This window comes from Amphiprion ocellaris, chromosome 12 (assembly GCF_022539595.1).
Source record: "Amphiprion ocellaris isolate individual 3 ecotype Okinawa chromosome 12, ASM2253959v1, whole genome shotgun sequence".
Classification (NCBI taxonomy): Eukaryota; Metazoa; Chordata; class Actinopteri; family Pomacentridae; genus Amphiprion; species Amphiprion ocellaris.
Genome location: NC_072777.1, coordinates 18,969,971 through 18,985,700, shown reverse-complemented (window position 1 = coordinate 18,985,700; position 15,730 = coordinate 18,969,971). Strand labels below are relative to the sequence as shown.

Genomic DNA, 15,730 nt, shown 5'->3' with positions numbered 1-15,730 from the left:
CAGGCTGTGTGTGTGGAGTGTAGTCACGTGGAGACGGTGGAGCAAGTCCACCTCGGTTCTGTCCAAACAGAACGTGAGCTGTTAGCCGTCTGTCTGTTGGAGCGCCGCTCGGTGCTAAACTGATTCATGTTGTTTTTTTAGCCGCCCATCCCTTTAAACTAGACTATTTTATCGAAGAATGAGTGATAACGATGATATCGAAGTCGATAGTGACGTGAGTATGGCCACTTTTCGCTTTTCAACGATGTTATTTTGCTAACTGCCGATTTAGCCGAACTAGCCGCTCAGCTAGCGTTAGCTACAAATAAGCTGGCTAGCTTTGCTTTTCTCAATATAATATCGGGTTTCTAGTTAAATAATAACAAACACTAGCCTTTTCTGCATCAACATATTGCCAAGCAGCTAAATTACTTTACTTTCTAGTGACTTCAGCGAAACAGTAAGACTTGCCGACCAATTATGGCTACAATTGTACTTTTTGTTCTGTTTCTTTGCAGGAAGAATCACCGAGATATCACTCTGTGGTGCGTAATGCTGGGGGGATTTGTCCACTGTCGAAAAAAATGTTTCACTCATGTGGCAGAGTTATATAATTGAACACATTTACCTTATGTTTCGGTATATTGGTAAGATTGTACAATGGGGGTCGATATAACCTTAGAGAATATGAATGTACCGCTATCCCATAGGCTAACAGATTAATGTTTTAGATTAATGCTTGTGCACAGCAATTTTCCGTGTTTTGTACAGCACTGAACTGGTTAGTCCTGCGTCTTCAAAAGTGTAGCGATTGTTCCTCGGTGTACGCGTTACTAGTGCATTGCAGGGTATCCCCATCCTGTGTACACGGCCATAGGGAGACGGTGACACGACATCTATTTTTAGACCAAAGCTTTATCCCGCTACAAAGGCTTTTGTTGCATGTTTGTTATTTTTTCGGCTTAATTTAGAGCTCTCCGTGCTTCGTGGCAGCAGGTTAGTCGCAGGAGTCGTTTCACCCGATGATTGACTTCACACCGCGGGGATTCCGCTCGTGATCAGATTTGCAAATTACACATCTAGGTCATCTCAGTAAAGCGAGACGATTCCTGTTTAGTTGTGCATCAGTGACGAGGATGCAGGATAAAAGTACAGAAGCTGTTGCATGAGTAGAGGAGCCGCACCTCGGACAAGGCTTCGTGTCAGGAAGGGGTGCAGCGGGATGTTTTCCTGTATTGCAGCCAGTGATTAGAGCCATCTTCTCTCTACAGGCCACTAAAGGGTTGGCAGCCTAAATGAATGACGTATAGCTGCATCGCATACCGGCGAGAAAAACACCCTGCACGACTTGGTTGCTGCACAGGCTGCATAAAACGACGCTAGATAACCAGAATTAATATGCAGGAATAGCATACGCCAGATAGCAGTATTAAACTGTAGAACGTGCAGTAGTGTTAATAAGATTTTTTTTATTTAAAAAAAGGAACATTTCTGTTTGTGCCCTTCTACAGATCTCAGGCGAAATCTCTCGATTGCCTTGCCTTTATGCTCAGAACAGATTTTTATTTTTTTTTTTAATTCAGTTTGTGTTCGTGAATTTACTTGTAAAAATCTGCCCATATACAAATGGGGCTGAGGAATCTGTGGATGTATGTAATTACAGTATTGCTATTTAGAAATATTAAAACTCCAGCCATGTATTGCCAGTCTACAGTAAATACTAAACAAGATCACAAACTTCTTTAATGAACACACGTAACACAAGCCAGTCAGAGAAAAGTCAAGTTCAGAGTAAACTTGCCTAATTATTTATAAAAAGTTGGCCACTTGAGCTAACAGTTGTGACGATGTTACATTAGTGGTATTCTTAAATTTTTTTTTTTTTTTTACATTATTCACATATTAATATAGGGCTGCACAGGGACTTAGCGGTTAGCACTGTCGCCTTGCAGCTAGAAGGTCCCTGGTTTGTGTCCTGGTCTTTCTGCATGGAGTTTGCGTGTTCTCCCTGTGCATGTGTGGGCTTTCTCTTGGTACTCAGGCTTCCTCCCACAGTCCAAAAACATGCTGAGGTTAATTGATGTCTATCAGTGATTGTTTGTCTCCATGTGTAGCCCTGTGATAGACTGGTGACCTGTCCAGGGTGTCCCCTGCCTTCACTCTAAGTCAGCTGGGATAGACTCCAGCCCCCTCTGCAACCCTAATGAGGATTAAGCGGTGTATAGATAATGGATGGACATGTTAGTATCATAATGGCATTTAAAAGTAGTCTTTTATGTGTAGACACAATTGCATAGTTGACACCTGTCTTCACTAGCTGTGTCATTTACACCCTGCACACACAACTCAGCTGAATTGCTTTTGTAGAGAGCGATTTATCGCTCCAGTCTTTCTCTTGTATAAATAGCACACACGGTCCACTTCTTGATTTTTCCAAAACAAATATGATATAGTTTCTGTCAAAAAAACGCCTTTAATGAGTTGGAAATTTAACGAAAATAGCTACGGAAAGCAAATAAACCAAGCAACAGCCATGATTTATTTTTTGGTGGTCTTGGCAGTTTACAGAATCAATGATAATTAGCTAGAGCCAAGTACACTTAACACCAACAGCAGTCATTAGATTTGGTAAAATGAGCAGCTGCAAGCTTTAACAGCTTGTTAGAACACTGTTCATGATGTACGTTTGAATTAAAAATGTGGAGTGAGTGATTTTAGAATTGAACTTTATCAAATCACCTGTGCATACATTCATAGAAATAAAATCTTCAAGCACCAATGGTGGTTACAGTGCGGTAGACACCGAATAGGTTTCCATACATAGAGAGTGATATATGGCGGGTCTGTACATGGTAGGTTGTACAAGGTGAGATAAGAGGCTGACTGGCAGTGTGTAGTCATGGAGTGAAGTCGGTAGTAAGAAACAAAGACTTAATGTATAGTTGCATTGCATCATATCTTGGACATAATTATTGAGCTGAATGATTAGATTCACAGAAAATTTATCAGAAACAGATGTGATCATTTGAACTGTTAAAGCAAAAACAGAAGAAATTCACGTTTAGATTCTTAAATCTGATATATATTTGTGAAAACTGAATATTTAAAGGCTGATTGTTGGGTAGACATAGCCAGATATTTTGAGGATGCAACTTTCGGCTCTGAGTACATTTAAATATTTGCTGACATTTTGTAAATGGATATCAGTAATCTCTTGACTAATCAACAGTGAAACCAATCCTTGTTGCAGTTCTGCTCAAAAATGTTTTTCAGGAAGGACAAAGCATGCTCTTTACTGAAAACGTTGTATTCTTTTATGTTTTATTTTTGCAACAGTGGTCTTAGTTGCCTACGTCTGGGTAATCGTGTTTCCACCATTATTAGTGCAAGAAGGTTTTCCACGTTCTCCACCAGCCTAACAGAAGTGTAGGCTTTCATGCAGAGAATGTGAGATGACCATCAGTCGTCTGGAAGCAGCAGCTACCAGCTCTTCCACTCGGCACCCGGAGCTGTTATGTAATGTTTCATGGTCAGGTATGAATAGAATGGAAGGAGCAGCTCAGCTGGCACGTCCTCTTAGGCGGCCAGCTAAAGGTATCAGTTTTATGATGAACTGATAATGGTTGTACTCAGGTAATTGGACACCTGTTTCGGTGGGGCCTGATGTGCTTAACAACTCAGATAGCAAATACCATGCAGCTAAGAAGGCACCACAACACGTCTGAGCACATCTAGCTGTATTTATAGAAGCAGTTCAATATTAGTGAACCTTCTCAGAGCAGGTTGCAGTAATTATCTGACATGATTTATGCTGCTCAGTTTGTTCTTGATCTGTAAATGAGATGCTAATAAAATGACCATAGAGTTAAAAGTTGCTACAATACTCTGAGATGTATGAAGAAAAAGAAATGTAATCCCAGTAGGGTTTGAAGTTCCTTAGAATTGTGGAGTTGAGCAATATAACAGTATATACAGAGAGACCTCGTAGAAATTTATTTGTACCAAAAAATCTGTTTGTAATGCAAATCAACAAGAAGTACTGCTGACTTCATTTTTCCTGTAATCTTTCAGATCGTTGTGATAAAATACTTTTTTATATATTAAACAAAGTTAATTTGCCAAAAAAACATTCATGTCTGGTAATATCATCCTTTCAGCAGTTTTTAGTTTATTTTTGAGAAAAATAACAATGATTTACTGACTCCTTTTAAACAATGGAGACCCTCAGTATCAATTTTAATAATGTAAGAATGAGCTGACATATTAAAGATGTGTGCTAACTTACGCCACACATGGTTTACAAAATGTCAAATTTTAATCATAATTAACATGTCTGTGCAGCAGTGTCTAGTCAACAACCCCACATATTAGTACAAAATGTATTTGCTGTGTAAAATGCATACTCTGTTCTTTAAAAAAATGTGCCATCTCATGAACAAGTCTTTGCTGTTAACTGAGGTGGCCTTTGTTTCACAAAAGGAGGTCCAGCTCTATAAATATCTGTGACAAAGCCCTGTAATGATATTGCAGCGTTTTACTGAAAAAAATTAATTTTGGACATCAACCATAATGTAAAATGTACCTTTGTAGAATCATTGGATTCAGGTTTATTTCATTATTTCATAGAGTAAAGCTTATTTTGCATGATTAATGATTTAGAAAAGGGAAATTACCAAATATAGAAAATACGTGTAGATAATTTAAAGCAACTAGTAACTACATGCTCATGTCCAGAGGGTAATAGAACACATTCGTTGATCCTTTTAAAATATTACTGATATTAGGTACTTGTATAGAGTACTTATTTGGAAAAAAGTGTAGTTTTCAGCATAAACATTTCTTGAATGTGTGTTGCATGTCATCAGATTTACTTAATACAAACAAAAAATCTAAGTTAATGCTAAATGTAAAATCAAAATTAAATAGCTCAACAGGAGCAGAGTGTTCAGTGTATTTAATATAATAGGAATCGGCCCTCTGTTGTATTGCGGTTGGATAGAAAAACTTTAAGCGTGTGTACTTTCTGAACCCCTCTGTCTTGCGATTAACACCATCCATATGAGAATGGCCACCAGACTTGTAATTGCGCACGCACATCATCAACAGCAGTCATGTGTTTGTTGATGCCAGGGATAATGGAGGGAGTGGAGTCGCACCTCTCCTCTCTGAGTGTGGGATACTGAGAGCACATGGTCCTGGTGGATTTGCCTCTTCTGGATGGTCTGAGGCTCTTGTGCAACAGTCGAGAGGAGCAGCTGTCATCATGCCAGCCAGAGTAATCACAAGACACACGTTGTGGGTAACATTGCTGCAATATTGGTTGCTATTACACAGTTTCAGTTCTATTTGAGTGACATTTAAGCTGTTTGTCAGACTTCTTGTTTATCAGCATCTATTGTCTGGCTACTAGATCAGTTGCTTCAGCAGGATATTTCTCCTGTATTTGTTACGTTGAGTCACACTTTACGTGCCTTTCCTCCCACCAGACATATGAAGCACTGGAAGCTTGTTTTAACTCGTGTGTTGTGTCACTTGTGGCCAGCTTTTGTTTGTTGGGAACAAAATGAGTCAGATGATACTAAGTCACATGACATTTACCTTGTCTTCAGTCTGCCCGAGGCAATCTCATGACTACAAACATTCCATTTGATTGCTGATATTTAAATCGTGTCTTTGCGTTGTTGGAGGTGTGTGGATCGAGATGATCAGTTGAGCTGTGCAGGCTCTGATTGGTGGTTGGGCTTAATTTCTCAGCCTGGAGACAGCATGGATTAGTTCAGAAGCAGATTTGATTGGAGGCTGTGATGGTTTGGCCTAAAAACAGGTCGAACTACAGGCAGCAAACTGATCTCCTGCGTGGAACTAGTCATGTGATAATGGCAGCCATCTTATGCCTTTACAGTTGAATTACAATGTGAATGTGTGATTGAAATTTGTAGCCTGTTAGATGCCTGTTTCCAGCTGGTCTGTGTTAATTGAAGCTACAAAAAGTAAGGATTGTGTTATCATGATGAACCCAGTTATTTAAATGTGGAGTTTGATTATACAGCAGGTTGAAATTCAGTAAGAATTTGGCCCATTGCAGCAATGTCATATGATCAGAAGTGTGTTGTGGTGAAAGCACAGGGGAAATACTTAAGGAACTGCACATTGTCTAAGTTGATTCTTTTGCTTTCAAACCTCAAATTTTAAGCCATAAATAAATCTCAATAATATCTTCATAAGTCTACATTTCATGAGGCCTTTGTTGGTCTCCATGCTGTAGTCTGTAATCGTCAGCTAGGATCTGTTGTGATTGTCCACCCATCTCTCAAATGAATGACTGCGGTGTCTTGACTTTGACCTGCTCATGAATGTGAACGGCCACATCTGTGTGCTCCTGCAGAGCAGGAGGGACAGAAATGCACTGAGGTGGTGAGCATGTATCACGGTGGAGGGGAGTGGAAGGACAGGACAGGGCCAGTAGCCAATGGCCACATAATACCATAACTTCTGGCCACAACAACTGAACTCAACAGGAGTTTATTTTGTCCTTCTGACACACGGCTACCAGACGGCTGTACTACGAAGCAAGTTAGACATAGTTGGGCTTTCTTTGGGTAAGCTGGCTCAACAGAAACTAAACTCTCAGTCAGAATTAACTAACGGTTATCATGAAGGTAGTTTTCAACTTTCTTTGTTAAATCAGGCTTTTTGATTATAACTGTGTGTTGACACAAAAGGGCAGTTTAATGCGTCATGTGACTGTTCTTCCGCACAAAATGAACCAATCGTGTGCAGCTGCTTCAGTCCACAGGTTGCTTTAGTGGAGAACATTTACCATCATACAAAATGTAAGATGGTAAAAGGCACTGCGTCTGCAAGTGATGCAAGACATGAACGCTGGTAGAAAACGGTTAAACATGCGTAATATTTATTTTAATGCAGCCTCTTGTTTCTGACGGCTGCACAATAAAGCTATTAAACTTTAATCTTCATATGTTTAAATGCAATATTGTTGTGAAGTGCATTTAGATTAGACACTGTCCCATAATACAGGATATTGCTTTAATTTGTGGCCAAATCAAAGTGAAATTAATGTTACGGATTGAGTATTTTCTGTAATAAATACTAATAAATTAATCAATTGTCCAATCTGTGTTCTATCAGATGCTGTACCAGCAGTTTAAACAGATTGAGCAGCAAACCAGGACCAAACAGAAAAACATATTTCTGTGATTTCGGCAACACCAACCAAATACATGTTGGGTTCCCATGACAACACGATGCATACAGTGCCGTACTGTACCTCTACATTGTCATTCAGCAGTTTTAGTAATGTATAGAGCAACTGGATAGCTCAGTGATTAGCTCCTCTGACTTTGGCACAGGAGATTTATGGTTCTCGGTCAGGGTGCAGTTGTCCAGTGAGGACCCTTAGGCAAGGTCCTGTGCTGCTGCGACTACCTATCTGGTGTTGTATCTACTCTCAGATGTATGTTACTTTGGATTAAACCTAAATTACATTGTAAATAAAGCTCAACATGTTTGAAGTAGATGCAACATATTCTCTCAGATGAAAATCTGCATCACTTATAAATAATCTTCAGAAAGCGATTTGGTTAAAGAGAGACGCTTCTTGGGGCGCCCGTATAGCTCAACGCGTTGAGCGGGCGACCCATGTACAGGGGCTGGTCCCCGACGCAGCTGACCCGGGTTCGATTCCCGCTCGCGGCCCTTTGCTGCATGTCTTCCCCCGACTCTTCTCCCCTGTTTCCTGTCTCTCTCTCTCACTAAGCCTATCTAATAAAAAGCCGACAAAAAGGCCAAAAAAATAACTTTAAAAAAAAAAAAAAAAGAGAGAGACGCTTCTTACAGCTGATTTAAAGCAGAAACTCTGAACATAACCTGCTCCAGACCAGGTTAGCTGCACAGCATATGTTACCATGGAGGTTTAACCAGATAAAAAGAGAGCCACCTTCATGATGCTCAAAGCTCTGACTTTTGGCTCAACATACCTGCTAACACGCTAACCTCGCTTCATAGTCCAGCCCTCAAAGGTGATTGGCTGACTGGTGACTGTACATGAGCCAGATGACTCCAGGGATTATTTATTATTTGTCTTTATGTCTACTAAGAACTTCATTTTTTCAGTTTAATTGTTATTTTGCTAGTTAATAGTTGAATCAAAAAATATATCATTTATTTGTGATTGTTCTTTGTATTTTGATGCATATTCAAATTCTGTAATTTTCCATGATTGTAAGCTTATATTGGACAGTAGAGAGACAACAGTAGAGATGTAAGATGTAAACTAAGGACGTTGCATTTCATGGGGAAACTTGAAAGCCCGAAATCACAGAGCCAATTTTTATAAATTGCATCAGATTACACAGCCTTGCTGCAGATACACACTTTAAGACTGCTTTGTAAAACAACAAATAGTCTGTATTTATAGCGGAAATGGCTTGGTTTTAGTCTTATCAATGTTATAAAAGGGATAGTTTTCTGAGTGAGACCAAATTTTCAAGTATCACTTTGGATGCCATTCTGGCAGCTTAACCTTTTAACATTCTGTTCAACCGTTTGGTAGAGCACATTTTAACTCACTATATCTTATTGAAAAATATGTTTTACTTAATTCCACCTGTTTCAGCCATCTCTACCACTCATTAGGTACCACTCTGAGGTACATTATACTAAAAAAAAAGTCCAGTAGATGTCATTGTGTTTTGAAATAGCATTGCAGAGCAAGTTAATCTGCTCACAGGAAGTTAACAGGAGCAAAATCACTCCTCACATGAGGCCTTTGTTTGCTGTGATTTTCAAAGGTAAAGTAATACTTTTGACATATTATGGTGTCTAATGAGTTGCTGAACACAACTGTGTCATTTGAAATGTAAAAAAAAAAGATTTAAAAAGGTAAAATAATTTTTCTCAGCTGTTTGGTAGAGGTCAATATTTTAAAAACCACTTGGTCTCTTCATAAAAAAAACCCAAAAAAACATTGATTGTTATTATTAGTGCCCCAAAGAGATAAGAAATATAAAGAAATAATTTTTTAATTGCCTTTTTCTTGGTGAGGATGTTAAAGGGTTAAAATTAAATAAGTCTGCATGCAAACTGCATACATTTCTGCTACAACAATGCACATTTGTATGATTTTGTTTAAAGTTATTGTCTCATTTACCAGCCTTAAAAATGCCAATATGTTTACTGAGAAGAGATGATAAAAGGTGATGTTTAGATTCCCCGTAACTACTCCTTACTGCAGAAGACCTGATAGTGACCTCAGAACATGAGTTTTATCTGAGTGCCAGTTATGTGGATTGTTTCTTTTTTTTTGTTAAGTCCAACCAAGAAGAGTGGATGAGCTTATGTTCATAGTGAACAGGTAGAAAATAATCAGCAGGTATATTATTTCAAAGCATAAATGACGATTAACAATTCTCTGTCTTTTGTGATAGTAAACTAAATATGTTTGAATTATTAGTCAGACAGACCAGTTTGAAGATGTAAGCTTAGGCTATATTGTTGTAGATTAAGACATTAAATGGTTATAATTAGCAGATCAACAAATAACAAGAAAAGCACTTGGAGAGCACAGGACTCTACCAAGGCTGCTCAGTCATTGTATGATTTCCAGCGGATGAAATCTTTAAAAAAATTCCTGGTCCACAGCAGTTGATTTGTAGTAGGATCGCAATCGTGATTGTCAGCAGGCAGCTGACGTAGTGTTCACTTGTGGTCATAGTTACGGTGATGCCGTGCTGCTATCTCGCAATGATACGGAAATTTTTAACAAATCCGTGGATCTAGTCTGTAAGCAGCATCACTGCCAAAATCTAGTCACTAGGTCTTTGTTGCTTCTGACCTTTCCTGAAAATTTCATCCAAATCTGTTAGTCTATTTTTGAGTAATGTTGCGAAAAGACAGACCGACAGAAAAACCAACGGCGATCGTCATATAACTTCACCGCTTTCCTTTGAAGACTGATAATTAAAAAAAAAAAAAAAAAACGTTAGTTGAAGCCTTAACATGATGTTGTAAAATGTTGGGTTTAAATACATCAGGATATCTATTTTCAGTTTAAATCATGATCATCGCACAGAATTGAAAGCACACAATGACAGTGATGTTCTGATTTCAAAGACAGAGTGGCACTTGGCAGCAGAGTGGTTTGTGTAGGTTTGACGAGAGACAGCTGTCCTCTACCCACACTGCTCTGCTGCTGGGCTGAAGGCCTTGTGACTCTTGTCATTGCAGGCAGACAAACGGGCACACCACAATGCGCTGGAGCGCAAGCGTAGGGACCACATCAAAGACAGCTTTCACAGCCTCCGGGACTCGGTACCCGCCCTGCAGGGAGAAAAGGTTGGTAAAGCTCAGCCTGTAAGTCCCCCGGCACACAAATCTCATTCACTCATACAAGATACCTTTGAACTGCATTTTGCCATGATTTTGCTAACATGTCAAGTATAACATTTCCAGTCTGTTACATGTGAATTCTGCTGTTAAGGATGTGAAGCTATGAAGGCATTTCTACCATGATGTCATTTTAATGATTTCTTGTGAATATTCAGAGATGCAGATGTCTTGACAGTTTTATGTGTGGAGGGAAATAGTTGAAGTTTCTGGGAGGAGGGCGGATGGTGGAGGAGTGCAGATTGGCAGCAGCAATGCAGTGATGTAGTCTAAATACTTGGAGCAGCGTCAGGAAGTTATTATGAGGAAATTTTGCCGGTCTCTTCCTGTTTTGACATCAGTGACACTGAGAACATTTGGAATGGGTTCAGTAACTGGGCACAGTATTTTATTTTCCCCAAAAAGACAAGTTCAGGAATGGCACAGAGCAGGAAGGATGGGGTCTATAGAGACGAAGTGAGGGATATTTGTTGATGATTGTGAAGTAATAGGACGTGTTGACTTAGATCTGTCTCAGCCTTCAGTTTCCACTTCTCTCCCCGGACCATGCTGTTGTTGCAGCGTCGTCTTAGGGTCAGAATGCGGTATTGTTTCTTGTATGATGAACAGTGTAGAAGCAGGGAGTGTTATGGCTTGGTATTAAATCTTCTACTTCTTTTTAGCTCAGACTCAAATATGTCTAAAGCACAGTATCAAATATTGCAAAGTACCAAAACCTGGAGTGTTTTTTTGATCCAGTTCCTGATCTACATCAAAATTTTGCGGATTTTTAGAATGTTTTGTTCAGAGTCGTCAAACTATTCTTGCATTTAAATGAAGTACACTATTTTCCAACTTTTTGACAGCTTTTGTTCATTTAGACATGGGTTTTTGGAATACAGTTATGTATATACCACATAAGATAGCAAAAAAGTACTGTTTTGCAGAAAATTGTTGACCATGGTGATGTGCTACCTAGATGACAGGTTAGATAGCAGGCAAATACAATATATATGAAATAGATTAGAAAATTATTAGAAACCATTGTGATTATTAATTGTTTGAGATGCTTTTAAATAAAATTCACTTCCTAGTGGCCTTGGCTCTACTTTTCTCAATCTTGGGAGATATTAATCAGAACATGTGGGAGATTTGCGTTGTTGGTTTGTTGTTGTTAGTTTGCATTTCTTTTAAAAAATCTGATGATACTCAGCCATATTGATAACAAATCAGTCATTGAGTGGCCTCACCAAGTAGCTCATTGACCCAATGCAAGCATAATAGAAAGGAACAATAACTGAGAGATGCAGGTTGTCAAAGTGTTGTTCATCTGAAGGCTGTTGCTGTACATTTGTCTGAGGAGAGGACTGTGACAGTGACGTGTCAAGGTTATGATCTGGTCTGTGGATGTCAGACCAGAGTGCTAGCAGAGTTTAAGAGGTTAAGAGGAGGCAAGCTGTGCAGAAACACACAGCTGTCCTAGATTCTTCCTGCAGTGCTTTCAGTCTGCAGCATGCTGGTGTCTGTGCCAGTCTGTGTAGCATCATGACAGGAGCAGAAATGTTTATGTTAGAAATGTGATAAGAACTCTGTATACTTGCGTCATTGCTTCAATTTTTGCATGTGTCACTAACAGCAGTCTACCAAACAGGCGTCTCGAGCTCAAATCCTAGACAAAGCCACAGAGTACATCCAGTACATGAGACGAAAAAACCACACACACCAGCAGGACATCGATGACCTGAAGAGGCAGAACGCACTACTCGAGCAACAAGGTAACAGCACCTGTGGATTTAAGATTTAACCTATGTCAGTTTAGTATTCAGGCTGGGGAAACTCAACTTACGTTGGATCATTAGCAAGGATTGAATCATGTTTTTATGTTGTTAGTTGCTGCAACTCTAACAGTTACGTTTGACTTGAACAAATCAGCTTTAACCTGCAGCAGCTAGAGAGGAGAGCATGACAGAAAGGTGAAAGAATCAATTCTTCACTAAGGAATTGATTCTTGTCCATGCGCCCACAGTTGTTAACAATACAGGAAAAAATGTTAACCTTACATGTTGTAGATATTTTATTTTACTACTTAGATTTTTTTGTTTCCTCTATGACCTGTAAACACGGCCTGCAGTTCAGCCCTACATTTTTGTCACGACTGCTGTTCATAGCTGAGTCACTAGTGACTTTACAGTTGTGCTGAGGAGTGCAGAATTTTTTGCTTTGCACAGGATCTGGCACAAACGGTTCACTTTTTGGCATAGTTATAAATGAGATAAGTGATTTTGATGAGTATCATATTTTTTACGCTTATTTGTGGTTATTTTCCCGAGAGGAATGGCCCACACACTTTCTTGTTCTGATAAAAGGCGTCATTTTGGCGATTATTACTATTATTAGAAATAAGATGTCTGTCAAACCTGCTGGTGGGTTTTGGGGTCCAGACAGTATACAGGGGTACAGATGCTTCCCATGTTAGTTGTACTTTGCATGTATCATCTGTCTTACCATGCATGTATTAAACTGTGTGTTTTATGGTCCCTTTGTCCCCCCACCCACCTCTCTACCTCCATCCCTCTACCTCTACCTCTTCTGTCCCTCTCAACCCGCCCGGCCAGCAGGCAGATGGGTCCCCCCACATTAGAGCCGGGTTCTGCTTGACGTTTACTTCCCTGTTAAAAGGGTGTTTTCCTTGCCACTGTCACCTTTTGGCTTGCTCTGGGGTTCAGGCATATGGGTTCTGTAAAGCATCTCGAGACAATTTGACTGTAATTGGCGCTATATAAATAAAATTGAATTGAATTGAAACTGAATACACCACTTCTTGTGTCTTTACTTCCATCACTCTGTTTCCTTTCCTAATCTCATTTCTTCTATTCATATCCCTTCTTATGTCTGTGTCCATGCAGTTCGTGCTCTGGAGAAGGTGAAGGGTTCGGCCCAGCTCCAGACCAGCTACTCATCGTCTGACAGCAGCCTGTACACCAACCCCAAAGGCAGCGCCGTGTCGGCGTTCGATGGAGGCTCTGACTCGAGCTCCGAGTCAGAGGCAGAGGAGCCGCCCAACAGGAAGAAATTGCGTGTGGAGGCCAGCTAGACAGCCAAGCGGCTAAAACCTGGCTACGACCGAGGCGGCAGGGTTACAAGGGAGGGTGAGAGGAAACGCAGCCTTCAAAGCTCTCAAGGCTCATCGACCCCTCCTCCCTCATGCCAACAACACCCCCAGCCTCCCTCGCCGTTCTCGTCGTTCTCTCTCCTCCATCTCTGGGTGGGTTCGCACTGGAGACTCATGACCCCTCAAATCTCCACACCACCACCACAACCGTCTTTCCAGCCGGCCTCCATCAGCAGGAGAGAGGAAACAAGCAGGGTGGAACATGACCGCTTCAGTCCATCTAGAGAGCTTCAGGTTTTTCCCCCTTTCCCATCCCCTGTTTCTCGATTCATTTTTGGTTTTCTGTCATTGGTATCCCCCTAGCAACATCAACAATCCAAAACCCAGAAAGAGGCAGCTTGGCTACTTAAGGACTTGATGCTTTTTTTTGTACCCTCAATTAAGCCCCTCCTCCTCCCCAGGTTGTTTTTTGGGGGGAAGGGTGAGCCAGGTGTACTTCCAAGCACTGCTATATTATATATTTTTTTGTTTTATTTTGTTATTCTTGATAAAAAACCTGTTTAGAATTTACACACACAGACACCTAGATGAATCGTCCTGGAAAGTTTACCTTTTTTAAAAAAACAAAACATTTGTAGCTTACTTTTTTCCCCCACTAAAGAATGTGAAGATGCTTTGAGCAAATGAAGTGATACCCACCTCAGGCCCACTGGATTGCAGATGTTTTCTGCCTGACACATTTGTTAACACAAGATAAGAAGAAAACTCCTTTGTTGAAATTGATGTTTTTCAAGGAGAATATTCCTAAACTTGTATCGTATTTTGTCCTTTAGCTTGAAGTAGTGAATGACTTTAGGTGGCTGAATTCGTTAGGCATCTCGTTTTATATATAATAAAAAATGCGTTGATTGGATGTTTTCAAGTTCAAAAGTATGTCATGCATTTTGTAGTAACCACACAAGTCATGGGAAAATGCCAATTTGTCACTTGTAGTTTTCTTTAAGGGTATGAAATAGGTATTGAATGTCAAAAGGTAGCTCCCATCTTTTGCAGTACAAGGAAGCGAAATCAGTCCCTGTCAATGTGTTGTGCTTTACACAGTTAAAATCAATGTTGCTGAATCCCCCAAGGAAAAAAAGGAAGCATTTTGCGTGTCTAGGAAATGTGTGTGTATGTATATTGTTTCCATTTTATTTCCATCTAGGAGGATATAATTAGTGTAGTAGGTCTTTGTTTGTCCAATTCCATTCCATGGAAATTACAAGTATGTTGTACATACTGCCAACAATTGTCTTGCAAGTTGAGGCCTACCTTTACTATGAGACTATAAAATAAACTATTTTATCCTTTAACAGGCTCTCTGTGGTTACTGAGCTGTCACAGCAAGGTGTTAGGAAATACCAGTATGTTCAGTAGTGTTTTTGGAAAGCATCTGCCATAAGTTTAAAGATGGGTCCCCCTCTAACTTTCATGTAGAACAGCTTCAAGGACTCTGTGCTGGTGTACAGGACTCTAGCATATCTTCAGGTTTTTCTGGTTTACAGTGATTGCTGGCAGGCGTTTCGAATAAAGACTGTCTGCTTATGGGCTGACTCATGTTAACAACCAGTAGCCACCCTACTCGCAGCACATACATGGTGAATCTGGCGTCTTATTAAAGCGATGGATTTAGTTTTTTGTGTTCACCTTCAATTCCAGCTTTCAGGCAGAGACGGCGCCTGGATCTGAGAAATCTCTCCACACCCCAACGCATCAACACTAAACCATCTAAATTATTTGTATGTTTTATTTATAGGGTTGGCTGTCCAATTATTTGAAAGTATTAAATGTTCTTTCAAAGAAATTCCTCTGGAAATCAGCTGTTTTTAAAGTCGGTTAATCATTTGGCAAAACTGTCAAACATTTCCGAGCTTCTAATATTTGAGCCCTTTGCTTATTTTTCTTAGGAAGTTGAAAAGAAGACATTTTATGGAGGAAAGTAAATAATCATTAGTTGCAGCCTAGTTTGATTCAGGCATCTGTCTCAGAACTCTAACTCCACTCTCCCTCAAAACAGTACAAGATACAAACTTCCCTGCAAGAAAATATGGACTGTAAAATAGTGTTTTTTTTCCTAACGTACATAGAATTCTGTGAGATGTACTGAATTGTGTGTTGTGTTGTCCTATAAATAAGTCTTCATTTTAAATTCATGTTTGTAGACTATACTGCCAAATATACTTTAAGTGTAGAATTATAAAGGATCACCAACCCTTG

The 15,730-nt window shown here is 39.8% G+C and overlaps 1 protein-coding gene across 8 annotated transcripts; it reads left to right on the top strand.

The window, feature by feature from the left end:
* Nucleotides 1–43: 43 nt before the first annotated feature.
* max (myc associated factor X) lies at nt 44–14,826 on the top strand. Of its 8 annotated transcripts, none has more exons than XM_023271750.3 (5): nt 44–214; nt 498–524; nt 10,225–10,350; nt 12,014–12,137; nt 13,269–14,826. In XM_023271750.3, the coding sequence occupies exons 1-5, from the start codon at nt 179–181 to the stop codon at nt 13,454–13,456; spliced, it is 501 nt and encodes a 166-aa protein (XP_023127518.1). In that variant the 5' UTR covers nt 44–178; the 3' UTR covers nt 13,457–14,826. The 8 variants fall into 8 exon arrangements, with proteins under 8 accessions (XP_023127518.1, XP_023127517.1, XP_023127521.1 ...); XM_023271749.3 differs by having other exon boundaries at nt 11,999–12,137; XM_023271753.3 differs by having other exon boundaries at nt 46–214; nt 10,225–10,332.
* Nucleotides 14,827–15,730: the final 904 nt, after the last annotated feature.

Coding starts and splice junctions, on each gene's coding strand:
- max (XM_023271749.3), top strand. CDS start 179: ATGAGTGATAACGATGATATCGAAGTCGATAGTGAC. Junction 215..497: donor ATATCGAAGTCGATAGTGAC/GTGAGTATGGCC, acceptor GTTTCTTTGCAG/GAAGAATCACCGAGATATCA. Junction 12,138..13,268: donor CGCACTACTCGAGCAACAAG/GTAACAGCACCT, acceptor GTGTCCATGCAG/TTCGTGCTCTGGAGAAGGTG.